The sequence below is a fragment of the Kryptolebias marmoratus genome, linkage group LG22, assembly GCF_001649575.2.
Source record: "Kryptolebias marmoratus isolate JLee-2015 linkage group LG22, ASM164957v2, whole genome shotgun sequence".
Classification (NCBI taxonomy): domain Eukaryota; kingdom Metazoa; phylum Chordata; class Actinopteri; order Cyprinodontiformes; family Rivulidae; genus Kryptolebias; species Kryptolebias marmoratus.
This window is the reverse complement of record NC_051451.1, coordinates 6848341-6864141: the sequence shown is the minus strand read 5'-3', so window position 1 is coordinate 6864141 and position 15801 is coordinate 6848341. Positions and strand designations below refer to the sequence as shown.

General features: G+C 41.9%; 1 protein-coding gene across 1 annotated transcript in view; it reads right to left on the bottom strand.

Annotated features, from left to right (window-relative positions):
- Positions 1 to 15467, bottom strand: part of mmrn2a (multimerin 2a) — a 44001-nt gene extending 28534 nt beyond the window's left edge. Inside the window, exon 1 of the mRNA XM_017433663.3 lies at positions 15292 to 15467. Coding sequence (XP_017289152.1) covers positions 15292 to 15467 — 176 coding nt within the window. The remainder of the gene's footprint in view (positions 1 to 15291) is intronic.
- Between the last annotated feature and the right edge of the window lie 334 nt (positions 15468 to 15801).

Below are 15801 nucleotides of genomic sequence, written 5' to 3'. Positions count from 1 at the left end.
TTGTTGGAAGGGAAGCTTTAAACATCTGCTTTGTTTTAAAATCCACCATGTTTCTGTTGGGTTTGTGTTGTTTGGCAGATATTTGTGGTTTTACTCAATCGGTTTTCTTCTAAGGAACAGTTTCGTATTTCTCTGAAGTCTGTTGGAATCAGGCTGTGATGATTTATTAAACCTTTAGTTGATTCACATCACTGATCAGTTTTCTTCTGGTTTTGTCTCTGTTTATTGTGACAATAAATCTTTAGTGTTACACAGATTTATCTGGATGTGGATTGATTTAGGGAAACAAAAGCCTTGAGGGTTGTTTTGTGTTTTCTGACTGAGTGGAAATCTTTAGGATCAAAAAGCTGGAATAAACAAAGTGAAAATGTAAAACGTTAAAAGCGATGACGCATGAAGCTGTTTTTGTATTTTTCAGGTTGTTCTTTAGGATCTTTGAAGCTCTGCGGAGTGTGATTCTTCTATGGACAGGAGGAAAAAATAGATAATTGGATGATTATTCTTTTATTGTTTCAATATGTTGACTCAAAAAACCTCATGTTTCCTGTTGCATCACTTCTTGTGGAGGGAAGAGTCATGGTTTCAAACTGAATGTTTCCACCTCAGAGGATGTGATGTTTCCTGCAACCTTTTCCCAAACTTTACTCCAAATTAATTACTAAAATAAAAAATTTCAGGTGTTTCAAGCTCTACAAATTCACGAAAACTATGTGAACATGACTTCTTGTTTTAACGCTCGACTATAAATCTGTTTTTTGAAAGCCTTGGCCTTGATTTGATGGGAATACTTTAGTAATTACTAGCCTCAACTAAAAATAGATCTAATGATAAAAGCAAAAAAAAGAAGACGCATGGTTTTACCAAAGTAAGACTCTCATTAGTGAAACTGATAAAAAAAAGAAATCTTTTAGTTTTCTCTCAATTCTGGAAATAGAAACAGAACCAACACTTTTGTGTCATGAGGGGTGGAAACAGAGGCGAACCCAGAGTGCAGACTCATTTTTCAAAAACAAAAACTAATTTATTAAATAAAGAAAATAAATAAAAACATTTTGAATGGAAAAGAAAAAAAAGAATAGTCTGCAACCATCATGTTTGAGATTCTGTAAGGACCTAATCTACAAAGACTTGGTGGATTTTCTATTGAAATCAAAAATTCCAGATGTATGAAACTGTGTGTATACATGTGTACCACCGTTATAGCTCCTTCCCCCACATACACCACCACATCTGCTTTTTAGATCACAAGGATTCACACAGTGCTTTACTGATTAGAAACACACCACGGCTTGTTTCCAGTTAATCCCACTCTGTTTCCTGAACCTCTTCTCTCCGCTGCAGCCACGCCTTAAACACACTCCACCAGCACAACATGAATCTGAGCACATTTCCTTTGTACATCAACTTAGGAGGCACCAGCCCTGACATACCTCCCTTTAAATATGTAAATAGATGTAAATATGTCCATGTGTGATTATCCTCTCTGCATGATCAGAAATCATGTTGACATGCAGATAAAGACAAATTTATGCAAGTTAAAGAGGCTCCTAAATAAGGTAGGTGGGTGTGAAAAGGTTGTGTTTGGCACATTGTGTTGTAGCATTAAGAGGAGTGACAGCTGCTGTGGTCAGAGCAGCAAAACACCCACAGAAGTTATGAAAAGTGATCAGACATAAAGGTGGAAGTGAAGCAGAAAACAGATGCTCATCGTCGCTCTTACATTATTGTTAGACACCACTTACATGGATTACACACACTATGATTGTAAATAGTGCACCGGTGCACCCTGCTCAAGCTTTACAGATGTGTTTATTCACATAAACACAGAGGCACCTAGGGGCTTGGTATAATGTTATAAAACTGTAGTTTAACCAGCAAAAAACAAGAAGTCACTCACTTAAACTAACAAGCTCCTTCTACTATTTAGATGGGGACAGAAAGATCTTGAACTTTTAACTACACAATCAAGAGGTTTATTTAGCTATGACACTTTCTCATAATGTGCAAATCACTTTACTGATCAAAACAATGTTATTTATTAAACATTCAGAGGTATTGAAATACTACTGAATTAAATCCATTATTTGTTTAATGGATGTCTCAACAAATCAAGCAAAATAAGAAACACACAGCCCATACATCAACATCTTGATGTGATTCTGATGGAGTTGTGCTGCACAATCCTTCCTTTTTGAAGCTTATTTCGGTCGTTGTGTGTACCACAGAGGATATTTAACCCTGGGGCTGCCCCGGGGTCTCTTCTCAGTGGAACATACCTGGAAAACCTCCAGAGGAGGACATCCAGGAGGCAAATCTAAATTTCCCAAAATTTAAAACAAATAATCCCTTTCTATTGTCTACTTTTTCCAGTGTCCAGTGCAGTTAAACCCCCAGGTAGAGTGGTTGTGGAGGGATTGTAAACCTCAACGAATACTTTAAGGAGATGAAAAATGAATGTCGATTGAGGATAAACCTAATTTGATCTAGGGATATAACTGAGGGTAAAACTGCTTTTAAGTACCTGGCTAGTATCCAACTGAGGGGCAATATGAACCGCATAATAATGGGTCTTTACCCTTTTTTAAAAGTACCTGGTTCAAGGTTTGGGTAAGTGTTCTTGATAAAGATACTCAAACACCTCTATTAGAAATGGAGCCATCTGCTTCCCAAAGGTTTTGTAAAATTCATATGGGAAGCCATCTGGATGTGGGCTTTTACTGTTTGTAAAGATTTGACTGCAGCCTCAAGCTCAGTTCGTGTTGTAGAGAGAATCCAGTTCTTTGGCCAGGTTCTAAACGGAGCACGAGTGTTAATGCCACTGAGGAAGGAGATCAGGTCTGCAGAAACATGAGAGCAAGCAGATGAATAAATTCACAAATAAAATTCCACAAAAGGTTTATTAATTTCCAGTAGATCTGATGTTACTCCTGCACCAGTTTGAACTCAAGGTGTTTTCCAGGATCCAGATATTTGTCGTAGCTGATGAGCCAGGAGTTTAGTTGGCTTCTACCCTTGTTCATAACATCTGGATCTCAAATTGAGTAAAAGTTCAGTGGTGTGCTGTGATGTGATAAGATCATATTAAGCTTTAAAATTCATTTATTCTTTATATGTATCTGGCTGTATTGTAGTACTCTTCAGCTGAGGCTTATATATAGGAAAGTTTTACCACATGATAAAGAAAACAGGAGAAAAAAAGGGAAGGCTAATAATTTCAGACAAATTGGGAGTAGGTTTCCCTTAGAACTAAATTAACAAATTCAGAACGGACACCCCAACAGAAGCACTAGAGCAATGATGCGTTCTCCCCCCACATTAAAACAAAACCAAAACCTGTCAGTATCCGTCGTTGGATCATACTACTAAATGACCTGAGGGAATGTGTAAATAATTTGTCCCATATGAAAAGAGAAAACAAAGAAGGTTCACTCATCAGTCAGTGATGTCCTTTTAAATAATAAAAAAACATAAGACTTAGAGGACATAGAGGTACTGATAACTCTTCAAACATGAAGCCAGGGCAAGTGTTGGACAGTCAGTGTTAATTAAATATATTATAATCACATACCCACTGAGCTCCTGCAAACATGTCCTACTCCATGTGGGTTCACTGGAAACCCCCAGATCCATTTTCTTAACTGTCAAGACAACATGAGGTCATTTAAAATTCCCCTAACCTGAATTTTAAAGCACTAAACCTAATAAGTTTAGAACAATAAGTTAAAACTCAGTCAGACTCAAACATCTGAAAAAGTTGAGTTTTGATTCTAAAAGACTTAACAGATATTCCTAAACTGAATTTCAAATAATCCTTATTCAAATCTAATTCTTCAATTTAGAATTACATTTCTGTTACTTAAAGGGAAGTTTGTGTTTCCTGCAGATGAATCTGAATGTGTCTCACAGATTTGTCACTAAAAAGGACATAAAAACAGCCTTTTTATTTGTCCCTAAACTGCAGAAGACGCTGTAAAAAGAACAATGACCTTAAAGAACCGCCTGAGCAGAGATTTGACTGTTCTGTAACCCGTGAATGGATCTGATAGTCTGTCTCCTCCCTGCAGGTTGTTTCTGCTGCCTGTTTGTAACTCGTGACTGAAAGAAGCTCCCTTCTCAAAATCTCACATGCAAAAATGAGTCAGAGAGTTTCAGCAGAGACCTGAGAGTCTGGAACATCACAGGACGGCTCCTTAACGTTTATCTTCATTGGTTCTATCGGGCTGAGAGAACCATAGCTCAGCTTTAATCTGCTCTTTAGTTCTGATCAAAGTTCTCTGAGCCTCGCTGTGGGTCCACATGTGACAGAGCAGAATTGATCCCTGCGGGTTTTAATCTGTGAAGCTCTGAGACGAGTTTTGCTCTGTTCAGTGTTGTTCCAACTGAGGGAACTCTCTGAGCTCTGTTTACTTCTCTTTAGTCGGACCAACGCGAGTCCTCGTCCTCTCAGACTGAACTAAGTGAAACTAAATGTTTTGTTTGGCTCACACATGAGTTTTTTCATGATGTCTAACAGGAATCAGTTCTGTGATTAATGGGCTTATTTTCCTGGAAAGGATAATGACCTACGTTTCCATAAAAAAGCACTTTAAGCTCTAACTTGAGGAACAAAGGAGCATCGTTTTAAAAGCAAACATCACATTTTCATCACTAATGATTAATGAACTCAATATTTTCAATAAATTTATCATTTTAATGTTTAATTCCAAATATCAGGAGGCACTCTGATGAAACCTTTTTAGGATTTTTGTCAGTCATTACCCTTTTTACTTTGCTCTACTCATCTTCTAAAATAAATTTTAAAATGTTTGAAAAACAAAACAGCTGGATTTCTAATAGCTAAAGATGTTTGTCTTCCCATCTGTGAGCTTCCACAGTTCAGACTGGAGACACAGTTTAATAAAAGTCAGTTATTCTATGACTTTGATTTTTTTGTCCCCTGGACGCCTCCCCAGGGAGGTGTTCTGGAGCGAGTTTTTTTCTTGTCCTGGCTGTTTACCTCATGAACCTGTTGTTTTATTTGTTAGATTTAACTTATTTTTCTTGAAACTTTGTGACCATGTTGAACCCTTTGCTGTTACTTGTCTCTGTGTGGTTATTTTCCATCTTCAGAGGTGAATTCTGAACTGATTTTTATTTGGTGATTTTTATTGTTCAGAAGCGTTTTGCAGTGCCATCCTCCTGCCACTCTGGTGTTTTTAAATCCTGAGGCTTTCAGGATTAAATCAGTGGAGTCATTATGAGTTTTCACATTAAGTCATCAGTTTTTCAGTCATCTTGAGACCATTTTACACCCAATAAGAGCATTTATTTTTTATTTGTTTTCATTCCATTACTTAGTAAACATTTGGATCTCTTCTGTTTGTTTTTTCTATCTGTCTGCAGGATTTTGCCTCTGCTTGTGTTCAGGTTGGGTTTAATTTGTTTTTGCATCTTTCTGCAGTAATTTTTTATCCTTCTTTGGTCTTTTTGTGTTTGTCATTTTCCTCCTTTGTTGGCCTTCTTTGTTTCTTTTCGTTGCATTTTTTTACTTTTAATTTTATTATCACACTATGGTCATCCATCATTTCTGTTTTTTTTGTTTTTGTAGATTAAATGACCTTTGAAGACATTTTGTCCACATGTAGATTTTTGATGTTAAATATGCCAGCCTGATGGACATTCTGTCTTTTTTGGTTGTTGTTGTTTTTGATCCAACACAAACAGCAGCTCGGGAGGTTTCATTTAATTCTGTCAGTCTTGACGTTTAGAGGAGGAGGGCTAAAAACTCCTCACATCCTGAACGTTTTATTAAATTAACTCCAGAGTTTGTGAACATCAGCGAGCAGCTGTGGCATCTCAGACGTTCAGTCGTTTTAGTGTGTGAGCCTTCAGAACTTTGCTTCTGACAAAGACCTGGACCCATCCTGAGGGACACAAGCAGAAGTCTGCAGGGTTCAGGTCTGCGGGGTTCAGGTCTGCGGGGTTCAGGTCTGCGGGGTTCAGGTCTGCGGGGTTCAGGTCTGCGGGATTCAGGTCTGCATGGTTCAGGCCTACAGGGTTCAGGTCTGCGGTGTTCATGTCTACAGGGTTCAGGTCTGCAGGGTTCAGGTCTACAGAGTTAAGGTCTGCAGGATTGACAGTTCAGCTCTGTTGCTGCTGCTGATTGTATTCTTCTTCTGGATTAATTTGTTCCTTTTTTCATCTCTTTGTTTTGTCAGAATCCAGGAGGTCGAAGTCCTTTTAAAATGTTTTTAATTTTGGTTTCTTTTCATTCATCATTATTTTAACACAGCCTTATAAAACAGAAAGAGACGTCAGACTGCAAACTGATCACTTAAAGTTTATATTTGCCATCGCTCTGACAGAGTTGGCAGCTTTCTAATGTTGTTGTTCGTGTTACAGTGAAAAGATCCAACTTTCTTTTTTCTCATTTTTCTTTATTTTCTTGATTTATATCTCTGTTTATTTTTAACACTTTGTGACAGACGTCATGGAAATAATTGATGTTTATTAGTTTTGGTGTTGCCTTTACATGTCTGATTATAGATCAGTATATTTGTGTGTTCTGGTTGTTTTAGTGCCTTTAAAATTATATACTTTTTCCGTTTGGGTTTATTTAATCTTTTTGCGATGAGTTGTTTTCTTTGAGTTTGTGAATGAGAGGGATGGTTCTGTGTCTTTGTGACCGAGCCAGTCTTTTTCTCTTGAGTTCAGATCAAATCAATGAGATCAGATGTTTTCATATCTTTAGATTCTCCGACAGCAAAATTTATTGCCTCCTCCTGCTTCATCCTCCCTCTGAAGACAGACGATAGACTTCATCAGCTCTGAGCAACTCAGCCTTTTAATCTGCTCAGATTATCTCTTTATTTAATAAAGTCTGACTAATCTCAGAAGAGTAAATGTGACCCTTTTTATCATTCAGAACAAACATTGAAGATTTTTCTACATTTCCTTCCTTCAGTCTGTAATTAAAAAGAAAGTCTAGGTAGCAGCTCCAAATGCAGGCCACAAAAATGTGTGTTCTAAAATATGGACTAACCATGAACTAATGATAAACTAAGTCTGAATTAACTATGAATTAAGCATGAACAAACCATGTACTAAGCATGAACTAATCTTATCTAACCATATCTAATCATGAATTAACCATGAACTAATCATATCTAACATGAACTAAGCATGACCTAACATAAGCTAACCAGAAATTAACCAGAACTGACCATGAATTAAGTATGAACTAACCATGAAATAACCATAAACTCATCATGAATTAACTATGAAATAAACATGTATTAATATGAACTCAGCATGAGTCTCAGAAGTCAAAAGGTGTAGGAAACCATGAACTAAGCTTTTCCCAATGACAAAACATAGAATAAAAACTGTTGTCTTGTTCACCATTAGTTCATGGTTAATTCATACTTAGTTTATCATTTACAACAGTGGCCCCCAACCTTTTTAGCTCCACAGACCGGTTCATTATCAGACAGTATTTTCACAGACCAGCCTTTAAAGGTGTGGCAGATAAATACAACAATATTGACAAGGCAGGACTTGACAGGATTCAGACTCGCAACACAGTAACAAAGTTTTAAGGATTTTATTATGGACAGACTAAGAGCAGGACCAGAGGCTCTGAACAGCGCACTCACGTGACCGTCGTGGATTGGGATCAGAACAGGTAAGTCCTTCTTAGCTTGGTAGCTAGGTGCAGACAGGCTTGTCTGAAAGGGGCTGAGGCGAGAGGGAAAGTCCAGGTACAGGCGTAGGGTCGTTACCGGTGGGTCAGAGGTCCGAAGCCAAAACCAGAGAGGGAGAATCCAAAGGGCGAGGTCNCAGATGAGCGAAGCGAGGTCGGCAACGAGAGGTCAGAGTCCAAAGCAGTATCAGGCAGGGAGCAGGCAAGAGACGATGGTCGTGGAACAGGCAAGGGTCGAGATCAGGCATGATTGAGAATATAACGCTGGACATTTACTGGCTCTGAGGCTTTCAATAATCTGGCGCTTGAGTACTGGGAGCTGTGAGTATATATGGAGACAGGAACAGGTGAAACAGATGAGGCTAATGGCGTGGTCATGGAAACTGAGGCGTGGCAAGAAACTGGGAGTAGGAAGTTAAGTGGCTGTGGCATGACTAGAGACAAGAGGCGTGGCAGGAACAGATGGAGCTGTGACAGAGCCCCCCACTAAGGGCCCGGCTCCTGACGGGCCGCCTGGTTGACCCGGATGAGCCCTGTGGAAGTCTCGGATGAGAGACTTATCTAAAATGTCCTTTGCAGGAACCCAGGAACGTTCTTCGGGACCATATCCCTCCCAGTCCACCAGGTAGTGTATTTGGCGGCCCCAACGTCTGGAACGGATGAGTCTCCTGACTGTATAGGCTGGGCCGCCTTCGATGAACCGGGCGGGTGGAGGGGGTCTGGAGGAGCAAATGAGTCCAGACGTCTTCACTGGCTTGATACGGGACACGTGGAAGGATGGATGGAATCTGGTGGTCCTTGGTAGCTGAAGCTTGACGGCGACAGGGTTGATGACTTTGGAGATTGGAAACGGGCCGATGAATCTGGGTGCGAGTTTCCTTGATTCCACCTTCAGAGATAGGTCTCGGGTGGACAGCCACACCTTCTGCCCAGGCTGGTACTCTGGCTGCTTGGATCTCCTCCGGTTTGCTGTGCAGGAGTACACCGCCGACATCTTTAACAGGGCTTTTCGGGCCCTGGTCCAGGTTCGGCGACACCTATGGGCTGCAGCAAACGCCGAAGGGACCCCAGCCGCTCTCTCCTCGAGGGTGAAGACGGGAGGCTGGTATCCATAAACCGTGTAAAACGGTGATAGACCTGTGGCAGAAGAGGGCAAACAGTTCATAGCATGCTCCACCCAAGGTAGGTTATTTGACCACTTAGCAGGTTCGGTGGAGCACAGAAGGCGAAGCTTAGTCTCAATCTCCTGGTTGGCCCATTCCGACTGTCCATCCGTCTGGGGATGAAAACCTGAAGACAAGCTGATTGAGATGTCCAGAAGGTTGCAAAACTCCCGCCAAAACTTAGAAATAAATTGTGGTCCACGGTCCGAAACAATATCTTTAGGGATGCCGTGGAGCCTGAAAATTTCCCTTGACATGATCTCAGCAAGTTCTTTAGACGTGGGAAGCTTCTTTAAAGGGACAAGGTGAACCATCTTAGAAAAGCGATCAATGATCGTCAAAATAACTGAATTACCCGAGGACGCGGGCAGACCCGTGATGAAGTCCATGGCAATGTGGGACCAAAGTCGAAAGGGTATCGGAAGGGGACGTAGCAATCCCGCTGGGCGGCGACGAGACACTTTGGCTTGGGCACACTGGGGGCAGGCAGACACAAACTCTCGGACGTCTTTGTTAAGGGTCTCCCACCAGAACTGTGATTTCACCACGGACAGGGTCTTGGTGATGCCTGGGTGACAGAATATCTTAGAGTTATGACAGAACATTAAAACTTTGGTTCTTAGTTCAGGGGGAACGAACATCCGGTTTGAGGGACAGGCTGATGGAGATGGGTGTTCCTGAAGAGCTTGACGGAGGTCCTCCTCCAACTTAGTGATGGATAGGCGCACGGTTCGTGGCAGGATGAACTCCTCTGACCCGGGTTCCTCTTCCATCTCCTTTCCTTCGTGGATCCGAGAGAGAGCATCCGCCTTGGTATTCTTTTCGCCAGGCCTATAGGTGAGTTGAAAAGAAAAACGAGAAAAGAACAGAGCCCACCTGGCCTGACGAGAACTCAGTCTCTTAGCGGTCTTAAGGTACTCCAGGTTTTTATGGTCTGTCCAAATGATGAAAGGTTCACTGGCTCCCTCTAACCAGTGCCTCCATTCCTCCAAGGCTAATTTGACGGCCAAAAGCTCTCTTTCGCCCACATCGTAGTTCTGTTCGGCGCTGGTCAACCTTCTAGAGAAAAAAGCACATGGATGCAGTTGATTGTTGTCGAAAACCTGACTTAACACAGCCCCAACTCCCGAGCTTGAAGCATCCACTTCAACAATGAATTGTTTTGTTTCGTCTGGTGAGTGAAGGATGGGTGCCATCGTGAACAGCTCTCTGAGATGGTCAAAAGCGACCTGAGCATCCTGATTCCAGACAAACTGGGTCTTTATTGAAGTCAGTGCATGTAGTGGGGCTGCGACCTGGCTGAAACTCTTGATAAATTTTCTATAAAAATTAGCAAACCCTAGAAAACGTTGTAAAGCCTTTCTGTCCTGAGGAACTGGCCATTCCTGAATGGCCTTAACCTTGGCCTGATCCATGGAGACCTGATCGGGGGCGATATTAAACCCTAAGAATGAAGTGGAAGTCTGATGGAATTCACACTTCTCAGCTTTGACAAATAACTTATTCTGTAGGAGTCTCAAAAGTACTCTTCTGACATGATCTCTATGGGAAACGAGGTCACGAGAAAAGATGAGAATGTCATCGAGATACACGAAGATGAACTGGTTGATCATGTCTCTCAGGAGGTCATTAACCAAAGATTGGAAGACTGCTGGAGCACTGGTAAGACCAAAGGGCATCACCAAATATTCGTAGTTTCCTGAGGGAGTGTTAAAGGCGGTCTTCCACTCGTCACCTTCTCTAATGCGGATTAAGTGGTACGCATTTCGTAAATCTAGCTTTGTGAAAACCCTTGCTCCCTGGATTAAGTCAAAAGTAGATGACATAAGTGGTAATGGATATTTATTTTTGATGGTAATGTTGTTGAGGCCCCTGTAGTCAATACAAGGTCTAAGTGACCCGTCCTTCTTCCCCACGAAGAAAAACCCTGCCCCAGCTGGGGACACAGAAGGTCTAATTATGCCTGCCTGTAAACTTTCCTTTATGTATTTTGCCATCGCTTCCTGTTCTGGGCGAGACAAGGAGAACAATCTACCACGAGGAGGGGCAGAACCAGGAAGAAGATCGATAGGGCAGTCATAAGGTCGATGAGGGGGTAATGAAGTAGCCTTAACTTTGTTGAACATCTTCTTCAGGTCCAGATATTCAGGAGGTACTTTGGAGATATCAGGGTAGTCCTCGGGTTTGTCACTTGATGGGCTAGAGTCCAGGACGGCGTCTAGCAGACATGATTCAGAACACCTCTCTGCCCATCCAGTGATCTCCCTCTTGACCCAGTCAATCCTTGGGTTGTGCGTGGTTAGCCAGGTTGCTCCTAAGATGACAGGCAGATCAGAGGAATGAATAACAAAAAACTTTAATGTCTCATGGTGATTGCCACAGATTGATAATTGAACAGGACTAGTCTCACTGTTGTCCTGAGCCAGGACATGACCATCGAGAGCAGTGATCTTATGATCGTTATGGGAGGGAACAATCTCAATCCCAAGGGATTTTGCAAAAGTCTCATCAATGAACTCAGAGTCGTCTCCGGAATCTATGAATACCTTGGTAGAGGTTTTCTGACCCTGGACAGACAACTCTGCTGGCAGCATGAGCATGGAGGAGAATCTTCGACGACTTACTGGGCTCAGCAGGACTCTCCTGGATCCTACTGAGCCTGGTCTTTTACCGGACAACTCCTGACAACGTGATCCTTGGCTCCGCAGTAGAAACAAAGGTTGCCCATTCTTCGCCTGTTACGCTCCTCCGTGAATAACTTGGCCCTCCCAAGCTGCATAGGTTCCTCCATAGATACTGCTCCAGCCGAGTTGCTTGGCTCACAGGGTACAGGGGGCCTGACAACCTCCATACGACTCCTGAAGAACAGGCTATTTTGTTTCTCCCGCCATCGTTCTGATAGTCGTATGTCGATCCTGGTAGCCAGCTCCTCTAATTCTCGTAGACTTGTAGGACGATCTCGAGTAGCCAGCTCATCCTTAATCTCCTCCTTAAGGCCTTGAAAAAACACATCGGTTAAAGCAGATTCGTTCCAATGACTGTCAGCAGCAAGCGTGTGGAAGTCAATAATAAATTCAGTGACACTTCTCCTTCCTTGCCTCAAGGAGAAAAACCTGCGTGCCGCCTCACGTTCGGGTGCTATGGGGTCAAAAACCCTGCGAAGCTCCGCAGCAAAGTCCTTGTATGCATAGCAATATAAAGCATCTCGTTGCCACGCCGCCGTGCCCCAAAGTTTCGCTCGACTAGACAGAAGCGAAACAACGTAAGCCACTTTTGCTCTCTCAGACGGGAAAGACGACGGCTGGAGTTGAAAGTGGATTTCGCACTGAGTCAAAAACGGTCTGCATTGAATTGACTCACCGGAGAAGTTTTCGGGAGGCAGAAGCTTTGGTTCATGCATGGGTGAAACAAATGAACGAGTAGTAGCCGCGGGAACTTGAGCAGCGGCGTCTACTCTGGGGTTCGACAGATAGTAGAGTAACCGCGTCACTTCCTGGACGTTAACCTGTAACCCGGAAATAGCTCCGTCCACCTTGTTTCGCCAGCGTTGTTCGTCCGAATCCATTTCTGCTTTAATCCATTTCAGATTAATCTGACAAGGCAGGACTTGACAGGATTCAGACTCGCAACACAGTAACGAAGTTTTAAGGATTTTATTATGGACAGACTACGAGCGGGACCAGAGGCTCTGAACAGCGCACTCACGTGACCGTCGTGGATTGGGATCAGAACAGGTAAGTCCTCCTTAGCTTGGTAGCTAGTTGCAGACAGGCTTGTCTGAAAGGGGCTGAGGCGAGAAGGAAAGTCCAGGTACAGGCGTGAGGTCGTTACCGGTGGGTCAGGGGTCTGAAGCCAAAACCAGAGAGGGCAAATCCAAAGGGCGAGGTCCAGGTGAGCGAAGCGAGGTCGGCAACGAGAGGTCAGAGTCCAAAACAATATCAGGAAGGGAGCAGGCAAGAGACGATGGTCGTGGAACAGGCAAGGATCGAGATCAGGCATGAACGAGAATATAACGCTGGACATTTACTGGCTCTGAGGCTTTCAATAATCTGGCGCTTGAGTACTGGGAGCTGTGAGTATATATGGAGACAGGAACAGGTGAAACAGATGAGGCTAATGGCGTGGTCATGGAAACTGAGGCGTGGCAAGAAACTGGGAGTAGGAAGTTAAGTGGCTGTGGCATGACTAGAGACAAGAGGCGTGGCAGGAACAGATGGAGCTGTGACACAATATAAAATGATAAATCTGGCATGAAAAGGGGGTATTTTTAAAACATAATAAACATAAATCCAACGTGTACTTGCAGCTTTGTTAGTTGTGTCTTGGTATTGCGTTATCAACATGATTAACACCCTCTCCTCCCCCTAATGTTCGCAGGTCAATATGGTGATGTTTAAACAGGCCCTTTAAAATAAGATACACCACAAATATAAGGTGCACAAAGAATAGAACTCACCATAACACTGAATCAGTGGGAGCCCTGTGCCTGTTTCTCAGTAATGAGATCTAGGGCTTCCAGAGACGTTTGTTTTTTACTCATTTTGCTGCTTGTGTGTTTGTTTTTAGCGGTAACGTATCACATGACCTAGATGAGTGTTTTGACATGCATCAAGAGTGAGTCATAGACAAATGTAGTGGAGAGAATCCTGTCATTTTTCAAAATAAATGTTGTTCAGACATTTAAAAAAAAAAAAAAACGGAAATACTGTAAGTTAATTATTCTTTCTGTGCGGCCCGGTACCGGTCCGCAGCCCAAAGGTTAGGGACCTCTTATTTACAACACACAGTTTTGTGGTCCTTATTTAGAAGCTGCTCAAAAATTCTGTTTTAACTCATTTAGATTACCTCCTCTGCTGTAAAGCAAGAAAAACTACCTGTTGACCTCTGAAGCATGTAAAAGCCCCCCAAGACACACACACACAAACACAGAGTCTGCTATTACTAATCAAACCTCAGACTCCTGAGGCAACCCTGAAGCTTAAAAATCTAGAAAATTCTCCAAACCTGCTTCTCATTAGAGCACAAGGAGGCCAATTTGTGAACACTGTCATTAAAGTTGGGGGTCAGTGCAAAACTAATAGAGGGTTGTTTTTCTAGGAGCCTCGAGGAATCCTTTATCTGACAATCGGTAGTTTAATGTGTGGATGTGACTTAGGATAATGACAGCGCGTGCTCAGAGAAAAGCCACAGAAATATTTAATCCTCAGATTTTAGTCTGCGGGTCACAGGAAGTTCAGCTGGAACAAAAATATTCCGGAGGAGTCTCAGCATCAAGGATTTAAAACCTGAAGCGTTACAACAAATACATGATCTGACTGAGATGTTAAAAACATGCACGTTCTTAAAGTTAGGAAGCATGACACAGCAGGAGAAGAAACACAACCAGATGTGCCATTAACAACAAACGAGAGGTGGAAACTCAGCAGATAAGATGAAAACAAAATGTGCAGAAGAATCTGACAAGATGTGACATAAATTAAATAACTCATCGGATATAAAACATCTCACAAAATTGTTTAAAATCACTCCAAAAATGGTCTGCCAAATGAATTCACATCCACCAAAATACAAACAAGAGAAAACAAACAAAAAAGAGAAGTTTATATTTTGAGACAGAAACACAACAAAGTCACACAAACAGGAGGATAAAATCTGACTGGTTCTTTCTGTCAAAATTATGCTAAAATATATAATATATAATATATATATATATATATATATATATATATATATATATATATATTCCTCAAATATATTTAAAATCCCTGTTAAGGGTCAACCTTCAGTATTTTATATTACAAGTTTGTTCCCGTTTATTCCTATAAATACCTGTTAATTTCCATAGGAACATTTTGCCACCTAACTTAGAACATTACCTCCAGATTAGAAGTTTATTAATTCAGATCTGCTCCCAAACAAACAAACAGCTGAGGAGGAGATAAAAACCAGAGTGAGTCAGAAGAAAGGACTGTTTTTTATCAGACGCAGAGTAACTAAAAATGATAAAGCATTTCCTCACCACAAACAGATGCTAAATGATGACCGAGATGACAAATTATAAAAACATGAGGAAAAACCACACAGACTCAAACTTACCACAGAGGTCTGAAATAACCTCATGGATACAAAAATCCTGAGAAAGATGTAAAATTTCTACAAACTGATTTAAAAACAAAGATACTATTGTTTTGCTGGCTGAAGCATCATATTATTTAAACTGAACGTCTCAATATAACCTGTAAAATCAGACTTCAGTCAATAAGAGTTTGATTCTGTTACAGTTTTCTCTAGTTTAAAGTGAAATGATCAAATCTAAAACAGCAAAAATCTTTTATTCTGGATTCCAGGACCTAAAGACTGCAGGAGGTGTTTGATGATGAAGCATTGATCACTTTTAAATGTACGTTACTGTTTTTTATTTCAGCTCCTCTCAGTTGTGTGACTCACCCGGCTCGAGATGTAGACTTTCCTCTTCCTCCCATCAGGGGGGTCTCCATCACCCCTTGTCTTCTTCCCAGCTCCTCCTCCTCCTCCTCCTCCTCTCCGGGGTCTCGTGCTCTCACTTCACAGTGAGCGCTCACCAGCAAGCCCAGAACCAGAAGCAGCTGTCCCACCGCGGTCATGTCTGCAGAATGGGCTCCTGCTCGACCCCCCGGCTGCTTTTAAACAGGAGGCACAGGGAGGAAGAGGTGGAGGAAGAGGAGGAGGGGCACCAGCAGAGGGTTCAGCTCCTCCTCTGACAGGATTCAAATCCAATCCAGGATCAGATCTGACTTGGTTTTTCTGCAGGAACTCACAAAATTGGAACATAAAGATGGAAAACTACAGGAAACAATGAACCTTCACAGAACAGAGCTTTTTATTTGCACTTTTGATCGCCTTGATGTTGAAAAGTGCTATATAAATAAATTTCCCTTCACTTTACTTCACTTCATTCATCTATTAAGTATTAGATTA